Raw genomic sequence first — 15,310 nt, 5'->3', positions numbered from 1 at the left:
TAACAATTACAAAATAAAATTAAAATATGAATGCATTGTTTACAGTGATTTACCATTAAGTGACTTATCATTGGACACTAGAGCCAAAACTTAAAGGATTCTCTGCAGAGGAAAAACACACTAATCTAAATGGTCAGAGCCCTCACATCTGGGCAGTTTCAAGCCATGAATGCAATTTAGGTACAATGAGCAGAACAAATAATTGTGCAGCATCTATGTTGCAATAATAGTTGCCTGCAAAGCCTATGACAACAGGTATTATTGTCATTTCACTTCTGTGTACTGGGGTAGGATTTCTTCCTCACAATGCCTGGGGTGCTTTCTGTGTGAAGTAAGATCAAACTGTGGAAAATTAAAGTGATGATAGAAAGAAAAGATGAACACCAATTGATTAATCTTTGTAGGCATATTATTTTTAAAGGGTTTGGTAATTTAGATCACTACTTTCAAGTGTTATATTCTCCTTTCTAAACATAGCTGACATCCTTGTAGGTGTCAGACGAACTACTAATAGACCTCAGTAACTTGTCAAGAATGAGCCTATTTCAAACACACACATTTTCTAAGAGAAATGGGCACCCAGCCTCACATTTAGCATTGCCAGCCAGAAGTCCATGTGTTTTCTTATTTTTATGTGCCTGCATATTAATGAAATTTAAGATGTTCTCTCTTGGTTTGCTTTCCAGGTTCTAGAAGCAGGGAGGAAAATCCTGCATGTCAAATCCCTTGTGCAAATTGTACACAGTGATGTGTCTTGGACATTACTTCAAAGAAAAACTGATGGAAAGTAGGGGTCTAGAAGCATTGCAGGTTTTAAAACTTTTATTTTTCAGTTTCCTCATTCTCAGCCTGATTGCATTTGTTGCCCTATAAATACTGCCTGATTTTTGGTCTTTATAATTTAGAATTCCAGTTAAAATTGAGTGCTTCAGGTGGGGCTGTTGTGAGCTGCCCCAAATCCTTTATAGTTAACTGGTTTCAAAAGGTGTTGGTGACAGACCAGTGAACAGAGAACCACAGACAAGAAGGGGTCTGAGCTGCATCTCACAGTCACAGATTTGAAAGCAAATAACAGCTACATCCAACTTGCAGATCAAATTTCTGTTTGATCAATGCACAGTTATTCCAACTAGCAGAAAATGACTATGGGTTATGTAGTTCTCAGTTAAAGAAAACACTTCAATATTAGGAGCTTTCTGTCATTACTAAGAACTCTGTTCAAGTACAGTCAAGGAAAGCAAATAGAACACTATGACACATTAAAAACAGAATGTCCAATACAACAAATTAGTACAATGCCACTCAATATAATCAATTTTATGTCCTTTACATGCAATAGTATATCAAGTTCAGTTACCCTAATAATGTAAAAATAACTTTGGAAATTTGGCAAAAGTTTAGAGAATGGAGCAAATGTACAAAATAATGAGCAGCATAGATGAGAGTGGATTATTTATCTGTTGTCATGATACAAGAAAAACAACATCTCTAACATAAACCAGAGCAATTTAAAACCAATAAAAGGAAACACTGGACTGCTCAGCACATAATTAGCCAAGAGAACTCTTTGACATCAGACACGACTCAGGTGAGAGTAATGACCTATAGCTTTTGGAACAGCCTATCTCAAATGGTACATAACTCTGTCAAACTCTGGACAAAAACAAAGAAGAAAAGGAGCATGCCACATGGGGGACTTTAACTCCACCAACCTCTGTGTGAGAAACCAACTAACAGTACAGTCACAGACCATCCACTTTTCTGGTTGTCCTCCAAGGAAGATGAAGATCTCTTTTCAAATCATTTGATTCAAAGAGCGAACCTGAAGTCATATTTCCCCACAAAACTGTACAGCACCTTAGAAATTATGCAACCAGTAACTTTTCTGAGTTTGTTTCTCCCAAAGTTTCCTACTAAAACAACAGAGCTGACCTTAGATTCAGCTGTAAGAACACTGAGAAGATTGCAGCACTTCTTTTGACACTAAGGGTTGATACTCACGTATATCTTAAGAACAATGAACTGTGCTTTGTTCCTTTCTTTGGCATTACTTCCTTGTTGGCTTCTGTAAAAACCTTTTGTCCCTTCTGTATGGCAACCAAGCAATTAACTAAGAAATAAAAGTGTCTGCATAGCAGAGCATGCCAGTATTTCTGTGGATTTAGGCCAACTCATTTCAAAAGCACTTTGCATGCACTGTTAAGAAAACCAGGAAATCCCATTTCTTCTGTGGTGATTATAGAGTTCACATGGAAGAAGATAAAGACCATTCCACTTAAGTAGATGAATAATCCAAGGCAAACAGAGTCTCTAATGTGATATTTTAAGAGTGCTCCCTAGTTGCAAAAGACAATTATTAGTATTTTTCTTTTGACAGCACTTTTTCTGCTGTGTAATTCTGCTGAAAGTTGCTTTTCTCTCTTATGCTGTTCATTACACTGTTCATCTTAATAGATGTCTATAGACTGCACAATCTGATTGTACAGTCTCCAACCTACGGCTCATGGAGTGTTTGCCTGCAAGATCCTTTGACAATGCTTTGAGTTTCATGGAAAGAAAAACCTAAAACTAAGACCAGTAGGGAGTGCAGCATTTAGTGTCACTAGGATATTACTTAATGTTTTCATGCCCATGAGTCCATGCAGTTTGAAATCTACAGAACAAGTAGGTTGAGCTCTGAGGGGTTCATTGATTTAATTAGAATTACTAGGAAAATTAATTTGAATACATAATTTACTAATTAACATGTAATCTAGTTATTAAAAAATTAAACTTACTGGTTGACTTACATGCTATTTTAATATGTTTATTATATTTACTTGGGGAAAATCCTATTGTCTCACCACAAAGCATGAAACTAAAAAAGAAAGTTAAAGGTAAACCAAAGGGGGAGAAAATTTCCAACAAATTGACTATGTCAATTATAGTTATACTGTGTTTACACACTGAAAAATTTCAATGAATGAAGCACAGGGGTTGAAAGCAAGATTTTCATCTTTCTAGCCAGAAAATGCTATCACTACAAATTCTGTTTCTTCAACTAACAAAATTACTGCCCTTGGAAATACAAGTTACTTACAAAACAAATACACAATAAAAAAATAAATGAAAAGTGGATCTTCATACTGAAGAAGAACAATGCAAAATCTTCAGGAATGTCTCCAGCTTTAATTAGCTTAGAATTTAGGTATTAGTGCAATAGTACAGTAATAGAGCTTGCGGATGTACAATGATGCAATAAATAACTCTGGAAGAACAATCATAAACTAAAGCATTTCACCCAAATTGAACCTAAGATCACGACACATTTATTCACTAACACTACTATGTCTGCAGAAAGTATGTATGTGCATTTGCTCAGTGTTTCAGATGGCTAAATTTTAAGGTACATTGATAATTCTCCCTTTAGTTGTGCAGCTGGATGTCCTGGAATACTGGACCATTACAGACCTCTGTTGCTGCTAAATTATTTGGGAGAACAGGAAATGCCTTGTCAATACAGGTAATGCAAACAGCCAATAAATCCTTAAAAAATGCTCTGGACAGTCATTCAAATGAATATAATTGTTTATCTTTGGAAATACTGCAATTAACAGATTGCTAAAACAGACTGTAATCTGCTTAATCAGGACAGTAGGTGAAAACTGGAAATGAACAATTGCTGTTGCTCAAGATACACTACAGCTCAGTCCCAGTCTTGTGAAGCCATAACTGCTTCAGTTAGAAAGGATCTGAACTGAGATATTTGAGATAGACGAGCTTCCTGAGTTATCAAAAATCAGCTTTGTAGTAAGACTATAAAAATCTTGTAATATGTTATCAATTACAATTGTAAAGCAGCTTATGAATGTAGTGCAGGTTTAAAATTTTTCATATAAATCTTCATTTCCTTGCAAAGTCCAGTGAGTAGCTTGTCATGGGTTTAAGTAGCTGGACAGGGCTACAAGGGCGATTTCAATTAGAAGCTGCTAGAAATTTCACTGTCCTGTGAAAGAAGTCAGTAACAGCCAACTCCAGGAGGGACTTCCTTGGTGATGGCCAATGATATTCACCTCTGTGATAACATATTTAAGAACAGAGGAAGAGAAGCCTGTGACACAGAAGAAATTCCAGCCCAGAGAAGAGAGGAAGAGAACATGGGATAACAAGCAGACTCCAAGGTCAGAGCAGAAGGAGAGGGAAGCAGAGGCACGGAGGGCCTCCCTCTCCCCCTCTAGCAGAGGAAAGACTGAGAGCTGAGGCTCCTGCCACCTGTGGAAGACTGTTGGGATGCAGAGATCCCCCCTGCTCCACAGCTCATAGAAGAGCACCATGCTGAAACTGGTGGAAGGATAGAGCAAAGTCCTGCAGGAGACCTGTGGCCCATGGAAAGGAAAACCCACGCTGAAACAAGTTTTCCCAAGTAGGACTTGTCCAGAATGACCCATGGGGCAGCAGATTGAAGAGAACTGTTGCCCGAGAGGTGGATGGACCCACGGGGAGAGGTCCATCAAAGACTATCTCTCATGGGGAGGGACCTCCCACAAGCAGGGAAAGACCTCAGAGCCATGACCCTCCTCTTGTAATCTGTGGTGAAGACTATGGCAACACAGATTGTCCCCCTGCAGCCCATAGAAGACCACTGGGGTGCAAAGACTCACCCCTGCACCCGATGGAGGAGTAACCCACAGGACAGCAGATTGGCAAGAACTGCTGTCCAAGGAGTGGACTCAAACTGATTGCAAAACCCTCTTCCTTGTCCCCCTGCACTGCTAGGGGGTAGGAGGGAGAACTTGGAAGAAAGATGGTAGGGGAGGGAAAGTGTTTGTTTAAGACTGCTTCATTTAAGTTTAATTCCCTACGTTGAGTCTGCTTTGCCCTTATCTATCCTCATAAATTCCTTACTGGGTTTTTTTTCCTTCTCCTCTGCTACTTTGTAGAGGGAGAGTGAAAAAGTGGTTTGGTGGGTATCCTGGCATCTAGCAAGGGTCAAACCATCACACAGTTGTACTGGGTTTGGCTAGGATTGAGGTAAATTTTTTCACAGCAGCTTGTACAGAGGGGATATATTTGAGATTTGTGATGGAAACAGTGTCGATAACACAGGGGTGTTTCAGTTATTGCTGATCAATGACTACACAGAGTCAAGGCCTTTTCTGCTTCTCACACTGCTCTGCCAGCAAGTGGGCTGGAAGTGCACAAGAAGGGACCAGAGGGGACACAACCCAGACACCTGACCCCAACTGACCAAACAGGTACACTTCACCATATGTTGTCACACTTAGCAATAAAAGCTGGGGGAAAATGAAAGAAGGGAGAGATGTTGGGAGAGATGACGGGAGAGATGACATTCCCAAGTCCCCACCGCAAGTGAAGGAGCCTTGCTTTCCTGGGGATGGCTGAACATCTGTCTGGTCATGGGAAGCATTGAATGAATTCCTTGGTTTGCTTTGCTTTTTACCTATTAAGGTGTCTTTACCTACACCCACAAGTTTTTTCATTTTTACCTGTATTCTGTCCCCCATCCTGCTGGGGAGAAGTAAGTGAGGAGCAGATGTGTAGGGCTGAGCTGCCAGATGGGATTAAACCACAACACTCGAAACTAACTGTATTTTTAAAGACAGTCCAGTTTCTAATAAATGAGGCAGAATTAACCATAAAATGTGATACACCTAATAAAAAAATTGCAAACATCAGGACTAGTGTCTTCAATGTCTTTAGTCCAAAATGTTAACCCTGTTTCAAATCTCTAGCAGAACTTACTTAAACCACCATGCCATACTCATCTCTGGCTGTAACTCATGCAGTCAAAAACAAGCAGAAGCATCTACATGTGATTCTAACTAGCTTTTACAATAATATAGCAAGCCCTTCTCTCAAATAAAACAAATGTTGCAAGACAAAGATGTACCACTGGGCTACCCTCTTGGACCACAAACACAAGGAGTACTGAACGAGAGCATGGTTGAACGTTAGCCCAATATTGTCTCAAACAATACTTGCAATTGAAAGCCTACAAAGAGCAGAAAGGCATACACAGTATAGTTGGCAAATACTTTTAACAGTCCCTAATAATTTTTAGCTCAAGCACTTCCCGAGTTGGATATGGTTGCTATGTATTTATAGAATCTTCAATGGATTTCTTTTCTGCAGACTTGTACCATGATTCCATGTAAATACTTAGTGCCCATTAAAACTTACATTAACTAACATGAAATGTCCAGCATAACACTAAAATCAGCTCCAAGTTCAATCACCATCCTCTTATCCACAAGTTATTAGTTCTTGCCATTCCCAAACTTCAGCCAATCTAGCAATCCCAATGCAAAACATCAAAAAATTAATTTGTTCAGTCTATATTCTCTAAACCACTGTTGTAGTCTAAACCTTAAGTATACTTACCTAAAGAACACATGCTGGTGGTGGATAAAACCTCAATCACAAGTCTTGGCTGAAAGCTTATCCCAGGTATATGGGAACTGAAGTATGAACTACCAGTGCCACTATTTTTTTTCTGTTCTTACTGTCCCAGCCTTTCATCTTAACAATGAATGTTAGGTAATCCCAGGCTTTGGTGCAGCAACCCACTGTACCACAGCAGTGCAGCAACCTGCTACTCATTGCAATCAACCAGGCACACAGCTAAACTTGTCATTTCTTCCAGCCAGTCCAGGCTTCAGCCTTTCTCTGCTGGTCCTTAAGGATATATCAGCAGTAAATATTGCTCTTCACAGAATCACAGAACATGCTGAGTTGGAAAGGACTCACAAGGATCATTGAGTCGAACTCTGAGCCCTGCATAGGACCATCCCCAAGAGTCACACAGTGTGTCCGAGAGTATCATTCAAACTCTTCTTGAACTCAGACAGGCTTGTTGCTGTGACCACTTCTCCAGGGAGCATGTTCCAGTGCCCAACCACCCTCTGGGTGAAGAACTCTTTTCTAATATCCAACCTAAACCTTCTCTGACACAACTTTAGACCATTCCCTTGGGTCCTGTCACTGTCACTACAGAGAAAGAGATCTGTGTCTGCTCCTCCTCTTCCCTCACAGGAAGTTGTAGACTGTGATGAGGTCTCTCCTCAGTCTCCTCTTCTCCAGGCTGAACCGACCAAGTAACCTCAGCCACTCCTCACACAGCTTCCCCTCAAGGCCCTTCATGATCTTTGTTGCTCTCCTTTGGACGCTCCCTAAGAGTTTAATACCTTTCTTATATTGTGGTGCCCAAAACTGCACACAATATTCAAGGTGAGGATGCACCAGTGCAGAGTAGAGTGAGACAATCCTGCCCCTTGACCAGCTGGTGATGGTTGGCCCTCCTGGTTGCCAGGGCACTGCTGACTCATATTCAACTTGCTGTCAACCACTAAGGACTTCAGCACTACTCTGACCTTCCTCTATATACACCGGTGACCTCTGCCTGTACCACATTTACTCCTAAATCACTTGCCTATCTTGGCACCGACCATTAACTCCTCACTTTTTTCCCTAATAGCCCAAACCCTAATTGAGATAGATGCTGATGGCTCAAAGTTTAATTCAGAAGATTGGGCTCGATGGCATAGAGCTTCATCAAATTAATTTAAAAAGCATTTAATTCATTATCCATTCTTACTGGCCAGACTCTTTTTCAGTGCCAATAAAGACATCAGTTCCTATTCACCATAGCTTTTGAAACCTGGGAAAGATCAGATTCTCAGTAGCCTCTAATGGTGCAATTAAGAAAAGCTATAAGGGCAGCAGTTCTTTTGAGCTCTTCAGCCTGTCATCTCTAGCAACTGCTTAGCTCCTGAAGGGAACTGCTACCTAATTAGAAAGCAATAATGAAGCCAGACCCAATGGAGCATCCTGCAGAGACTCAGAGGGAGTCTGCCTAAGCAAGACCAAAGCAATTTTCCTGCCTTCTCCATATGTTTCTGAGGTCCCACTCCAGCAATGCAATATATCCACCAATAATCCTGACTGATTTTCCACAGTGCAGATGAACTGTGCTGACTCTTCTAAGCACTTATGGGGGAAAAAAGAAGCCTGATCTCACTAGAAATTAAGAAAAGTGATTTTAAGGTGATCAAAATATATTGCCCAGATGTTTGTACACGTTACTTTCAGAGGGCTTCTACATTAACTTTATCCACAGGAGTCGAAATTATAACACTGTAAATTTTTTTGTTGTTGTTTTTATAAAGCACTGCCTGCTTTGTTTTGGGTTTGTTTTTTGTTTTTTTGTTTGTTTGTTTTTTGTTTTTTTAATAAATCATTTCAAAAACTACTAGCCCTTTTTTATATTACTGATATTTCCATTTAGGATTTTGATCATTAGTTGCATATAAAACAAACAGCATTTACTATCAAAAAAGACAATATTAGTCAAAAGACAAAGTCTTTTTAACATTTTTATCACTGTAACTGCAAGCATTTTTTAAAATAAAACACAGAAAACCTATCTTGCAATTACCACAAAATACTGAACTTATAAGGCAACATTTTCTCAGACAGCCTGCAAACATCTATTCATATTCTTTCAGATTCAGGAATTGCAACATTACCCAGGTTCTTATAGATTGACACAAAATTTGTATGGTAATTGTCACTGTCTCACAAATGTTCTGAACAAACAGGGTAATAGAAGGAACACAAACAGATACCAGGGAATGTACATCCAGGGTAGCCCCATCCCAGCTGCAGAATTCTGCACTTGTCTTTGTTAAACTTCACCTGGTTGGTAGTTGACCAGCCCTACTGTCGAGGTCTCTCTACCAGGCTTCTCTGCCTTTGAGGGAGCCAACAGCTTCTCCCAGTTTTGTATCATCTGCAGACTTACTTAGTATTCCTTCAAGGCCTGTGTCCAAGTCATTTATGAAGATGTTGAAGAGCACAGGGCTTAAGATGGAGCCCTGTGGGAGCCCCCCCCCAGTAGAAACAGGTCACCAGTCTGATGTTACCCCATTCACTATGATGTTTTGTGCCTGTCCCATGAGCCAGCTGCTCATCATATGATGTGCTTATCCAGCTGTGTGCTGGCCATTTTGTTGAGAAGGATACTGTGAGAGGTGGTATCAAAAGCTTTACTGAAATGTTGTATCTCCAGCGAACACAGCTGCAATCTTACAGTGTGTGTATAAGATTTACTTCTAATTTCCACAACCCACTTGAAACAATATTTTTTAGCATTAGGAGAAAATCATTACCTGATGAAACATAGAGTAATCTGTCCAATACAGGGATTACCAAACAAAATGAGGATTGAATCAGAGAGTTACACAGAACGGTTGTTTTTATCACCATGCTCAGCACTTTTTCTCAACAATTATAAATATTAAGAGCATCGGTACTTTTCATTTGTCCCAGAGCAGACTCCTACAGAACCAGCTCAGTGCTCTCCTAATTTTTCTTGATAACAATGACACAGATCTAGCCTTAAATCAGAAAAGTGAATGTTCTCTGCATATGGGGCCAGAACTGTACTTTCTAGGAAATGAATGACATTTTTATCTTGTTCTCGTAGACCTGCAAACACAGAATATCTTCACTGTAATACAGATATTCCTCATTATATAGCATTTTTCCATTTCCAAATAAAGAAATAACATATCAATCTGTCTGCTATCAATTGCATTCCCATCATTCTGACATCACAAATTCTATGATAAAGGGGAAAGCAGTCTAGAAGCAACGTGGAAAGTTGAAAAATGAAATACAGCCTCTATTTTGCATAATCACTGTCTGTATTTTTAAGTTTTAACCATAAGCCTAATCCAAACAAAAAGCTCCCTATAAACTTTAGCAGAGTGTAGTTCAAAACTTGACACTGCCTAATTGCTTTTTCTCTCTGTAGGAATTCTGTAGCTTAAAGCAGAGGTGTCCAAAGTAGGGAAAAAAAAATTAGAGCTTGAGTAGTTCATGTACACAACTGATAAAAGAATAAGTACACATATACTGGAAGGGTTGCACTCAAAACCCTTTTACTAATTGGGCTGCACAACCAAAAGAAGTTTGGAGACCACTCGCATATAGCACCACTAACGAAAAAAAATATGTTTCAATGCTTCAGTCCTTTAGGAGAGACAAAGAATGCTAAAGTATCTTTCTGATACTGGGTTTGGTTTATAAATTCCAATCCATCTGAGAAACAAGGGCAAGAAAGAAGAAAGGCAATTCAAGGTCTTAAAAGTGTTCCCAAGGGTAAACTTTTAGTCACACTGTGTTCAGTTCCCAACTATCAACAATTTTCACTGATTTCATAAACACCAGGTTTTCACAGAGATTTTTGACTGGAGAGTATTAAGATGTATGGGCATTTTCAGCAGGGTGAAGTTCTTACTGAGACTAAATACTGCAGTATAATAGAGCCTTTAATCTACTCAGAAAGCAAAATTTACAGTGCAAAACAATATGAAAGTATAGCAAGTGCTGAAATCAGATTTTCAACTATTTTATAGCACCATTCTCTACTGTTTCATGAGAAAATGGGGCTACTTTTGCAGTAAATTTTTGTTTGGAGACAAAAAAATATGTATCCAAAAGTTTAGTAAGCTGCCACTAGCTTTCATTCATTTAAATTAATTATCTACAGCTCAACACAAGCTAAAGGAAAATCTTTCCTGACAACTTAATCAAGGTTTATCAGGTCAGTTGCTTAACTTGGAAAGACATGCATTGACTTAAACCAACACTTTTTCATCCATTCATCCAAAAGGCCTTAGTAACATTCCAGAATGACAAAAAATGAGTGGGGATAGATTAGTTAGGAAATTAGTATCAGAGTTGCTGTAACTTTCAAATTTTTTTGTGTGTCATAGATTTCCTGTTTTCCCCTTTTACACTATCAGCATTTCTGATAATATAAATCTAGATTCAAATACAAACACAGGTCGTTCTCTATACTAAGAGCTGTTCCATCAAATAATAAAATAGTAAGATAAGATTTTGAAAAAAAAAATAGAAATCATCTTATGTCTCCATATGCCTGAATACCGTTCAGGGCAATAGGAATTCATATGGAAATGTATATGGCACCAAAGCATTTAGACACTTACTGCTGAGAGTTACCTCTGTTTACTAGAGGGGCACTCTGTATCACAGTGGTTTATCACAAGATAAACCCAAAAGACATGCTACAGTTAAAGCAGAAGTTATAAGCTTAATTTAAAAACCACTAATACAAGCTATTTATGCTGTGTTATGACAGTTCTGCATTACAATCAGGTTGCTGTTGCATGTTACTAGACTACAGAAGAAACAAAGTCACTAAGACACCATTAGGACATCTTTAAGCTACTCCACCTTATGTAAAATATCTTTCCTTCCTTTTTCTCCAACAGTGCTAAAAAATAAAAGTGTCCCTGATGGCTTAGACATGACCAGAAAAATTTTGATAAACAGTAAATATGAGAGGCTACATGGCTGTGGCCAAAACAACAACAACAAAGTTACTAAACAAAGGGTGCAGTGGCGAGACGAGAGGAATTAGATACTGGCAGTCTGCAACAACAGAATAGTTAACAAAATGGGAATCAAGGTGTGAAATTTAAAACAGAAATATGATGATATGAAATAAGAAACTACTGTATAGTAAAGGTTGGGTAACTAGAAATGAAATAAGAACTAAGGGGCATTTGAGAATGATTTCAAGAGAGAAATAATTGATACAACTGAAACCTTCAGTTATAGCAGACGAAAGTAAAGGGCATGAGCACATACATCAGATATCTTTTTCATTTCAAGCCTGACAGTACCATGCATTCAGGCTTACATAATTTAGGATGAGAAAGCTGCTCAAAATACAGAAATAGAACTCACAAGTCAAAATAACAACAGTGAAAGAAAGTCAATGTTTTCTATTTATTTGTCCTTGCAGGAAGAAATATACATTTACACAGAAATATACAAATTCCCACTAAACACTCAACAAACAGTGAATCATTTAAAAATAACTCAAGAGATACTATTTACAAAGAAATATTTAAGAGATCAGTAGGAAGAATACTTTCTTTAATATACTTACTTTCCTTGGGTTCATTGTAACATAAAGCAAACATTCCAGGCGCAGGGATTTTTTTTTTTGCCCCTCTGTAAGTGAAACTAATGTGCTAAAAGAGTCATTAATCATTTTGCTCCAAAAACTTCAGCTAGTTTAGTTCCTCTAGAGGGGTGGTCTGCATTCCCAAAATTATTGTCCTGATTCGAGGTTCTTTTAAACCCCAAACCATTTCAGTGAACGTTCAACTTCTGATGGCTCCCGACCACCAGCTGAAGGCTTCGCTCCTGCTGCTATGCTCGAGGTCCGAGGCACCTTGGCTGCTAACCCAGGTATGATACAAGACACGCACCCCCACCCCCGCCTTGGCAGGACGACGCTCCCAGATGGGCGCATCACAAATGCCACAGAGGAAGGGAGTGCAACTTGCACCTGAGCTGGGCCTCCAGTATTTAACAAGCAAACAAACAAACAAAAAACCCAAACAAACAAAAAAAAACCAAACCAACAAACAAACCCAAGAACAACACAACCCCACCTCGCCTTTTGAAAGCAATTTTAATTAAGCACCCACATGAGCCAGCAGACTTTGTCAGCACCAGCTGTGAGCACGCACAGCACCACGGGCCCGCACCCGTGTCTGCCGCTGCCATGGCCACACGGCCGCCACGCACTGGTGCGCACGGACGAAGCCGCCCGGTCCCGAGGAAGGGGAGCCTCGGGGGAAATTTTCCAGCCGGCCAAGAGGGCATCCCCCTGTTTTTTTTCCCGGCGCACCCCCAGTGCCCGGGCGGCCGGTGGGCGCAGCCCTCCTCCCGTGCCTTCCCTCCCTCCCTCTCGGGGCGCTCACCCTTTGGGGGAGTCGCTGCCATGACCGCCGGACTCCTTCTTTTTGCTCCCCTTGGAGGCCATGGCCACGGGCGCGGTCCCACCGCGTCCGCAGCGTTGCCCGGCGACCCCGCCGGCCCGAGGTGGCGTGTCCGGCGCCGCCCCCGGCCCTACCCCGGTGCCCCGCGGGAGGGCCCGGCCGCAGAGGCCCCGGTTGCCGCCCCGCGACCCAGAGAGCGGCCGAGCCCGTCCCCACTACGGGGCGGCGGGGGGAGCCCGGACGCGATCCTCGCCGCCCGCTCCACGTTCAAGGAGCCAAAACCAGCGTGCGAAGTGCCCTTGCGGACAAAGGTTTGGCTTCGAGCGTGACAGGCACCGCATTCTGGGCTTCCGCGGCAGCTTCAAGCCTCTTTCCAAAGAAAGTAATTTGTTTGCCGGTGGCACTAAATGAGGAGGAGCTGTCGGCTCCCTCGAAGGTAGGGAGGCCCTGCAGAGAGACCTCGACAAACTAGAGAGACGGGCAATCACCAACTGCGTGAAGTTTAAAAACAAGACAAGAACCGGATCCTGCACCTGGGACGGGGCCACCCCAGATGTAGGTACAGGCTGGGGAACGAGAGGCTGGAGAGCAGCCTGAGGAAAGGGATCTGAGCGTCCTGGTCTAGGGCAAGCTGAATGAGTCAGCAGTGCCCTGGCAGCCCAGAGAAATTTTAGAGCTAGATTGTGCAAGTTTTTGTTTTATTTCCAAATGATGCAACTAATTAATTCCTGATATGATTACCAAAGTGAATGGAATTCCACCAAGGTCAGGTAAAACTAACATTAATCTGCTGGTTTTGAATTCAGCAGATAGTTAACTTCAACTTCGGTTATACAAAGACTCTTTCAGATACATGCCCAAGATTACATTCTTACCAACAGCTCCTATTTATCTTAACCTACTTGCTGTTTCTCAGGCTGTAGTGAACGATGAAAAATTCTTGATAAAACTGAACATACTTTTTTATTCAATTTAAGTCTTTCTGAAATACATTTATATTTTTTAAAAATGAATATCTATTTGTCAAATTTCAGAGAGCATGAGTAGATAAAAAATAAGGGAAAAATACGCAGTTGTTGCTACATCTAGAGGCTTGTTTTAGATAAATGTCAGATCTTGATTTATATGAAGATGACAGGTAGCCAGATATATACTCATAAATTTTAAAGTGGAGAATTCTTCCACAGCTTAGCATTTCCTTCAGCATTATGTCCAGCAGCATCCATTCTAAATAAGGTACTTTGGGACACGTTTCACTTGGGAGCTAAATAAACATTTCAAGTTTATTTATTTCTCTTAAAACTGAACAGTTGGTCTTTTCTTCATACAATTATGCTATCAAATATTTATTAGGGCATACTGATTAAAAAAACAAACTAAAACCCAAACACAAACAAACACACAAAGACAGAGGCGAGTTCAAACATTTGGCTACCTCTTCAATACCAGCCCAATGTTGTTAACCTCCACACCATGCTGGATGCTGATGCCAAGTTGTAGACTGGGCTGGAATTTATAGGACTGCACTTGTGATGCAGACTGTAGGTAAAAACATCTCAGATAATCTGTGATTTTCATGTATTCCCCTAAATCCCCTTTTCTTTCCTGTACTTACTGGGCAGAGAAAATACTATAGAAAAGTATCTATAAAACATTGGTGTAAGAGGCTACAAGTACTAGTTGGAGAGAGCAGAAAGAGAGTAATAACTACCAAAACCACTCTCAGGGGTCTTGCAGCCCAGACTTAACTATCCTCTGATTTTACAGAAGGCACAAGAATTTCGGAACAAGACAGGAAAATGTTTTTGCCTTAAGAGAAGGCCTGGGAGTGTGGTAGGGTGGCAAATGTTAATTAGAAATAGCTGAAGAGTAGGCTGAAGACAATCAGATTCTTCTCAGAGGTGCCAAGTGACAGGATTAGAATCAATATGAAAACTTAAATACAGGAAATTCCCATAGGACTACGTGATCTTCCAAGGCTACTTCCAACATTACCCATTCTGTGATTCTGAGTTTTCCGTGAAAAAAAGGGTTAAGGTCAAAAATCAAACAGAGGCTTCTGTAAGAACAGATGTTGCATCTTCAAGCATGAGGTTGCAACTAAATTAAGAGATGAAAGGGAAATAAAATGGCTTTTGATTTTCTTTTTGTGTTTTGGAGACTTTTCCCCCCCCACATTTCTTTTCTCAAATGAGAGGAAGATTTAGGTTCTGGAATTAATTCATTTAAAAGATCAAAAAAAGGGCACTCTTACTTCTACTACTCAGTGGGGAAACTGAACAGGGGAAGATAGCAGTGCATTGGCATTTCAGGAACAGCAGGCAGTAAAGGATCAGAATAAAAACTGACGGGTGATCCAAAAAAAGGGGCAATTGTGAGTGGAGAGTGGCAATGCCTGAGAAAATAAAAACTTTGTAGTGATAGAACTTGGGAGGAGCAGTCTGTGCACAATTAGGAACAGTCACATACTGAGGTGACATAGGCCA

General features: G+C 40.4%; 1 protein-coding gene across 1 annotated transcript in view; it reads right to left on the bottom strand.

Moving 5' to 3' along the window:
• Nucleotides 1-12,910, bottom strand: part of ADGB (androglobin) — a 108,881-nt gene extending 95,971 nt beyond the window's left edge. Inside the window, exon 1 of the mRNA XM_050315113.1 lies at nucleotides 12,807-12,910. Within this exon, the coding sequence (XP_050171070.1) occupies nucleotides 12,807-12,868 (62 nt within the window). The 5' untranslated portion in view covers nucleotides 12,869-12,910. The remainder of the gene's footprint in view (nucleotides 1-12,806) is intronic.
• Nucleotides 12,911-15,310: the final 2,400 nt, after the last annotated feature.

Source organism: Myiozetetes cayanensis, unplaced genomic scaffold (assembly GCF_022539395.1).
Source record: "Myiozetetes cayanensis isolate MyiCay16 unplaced genomic scaffold, myiCay2020 scf2-11, whole genome shotgun sequence".
Lineage (NCBI taxonomy): Eukaryota > Metazoa > Chordata > Aves > Passeriformes > Tyrannidae > Myiozetetes > Myiozetetes cayanensis.
Note: the sequence above shows the minus strand (reverse complement) of the source record. Positions and strands in the feature narration are given on the sequence as shown.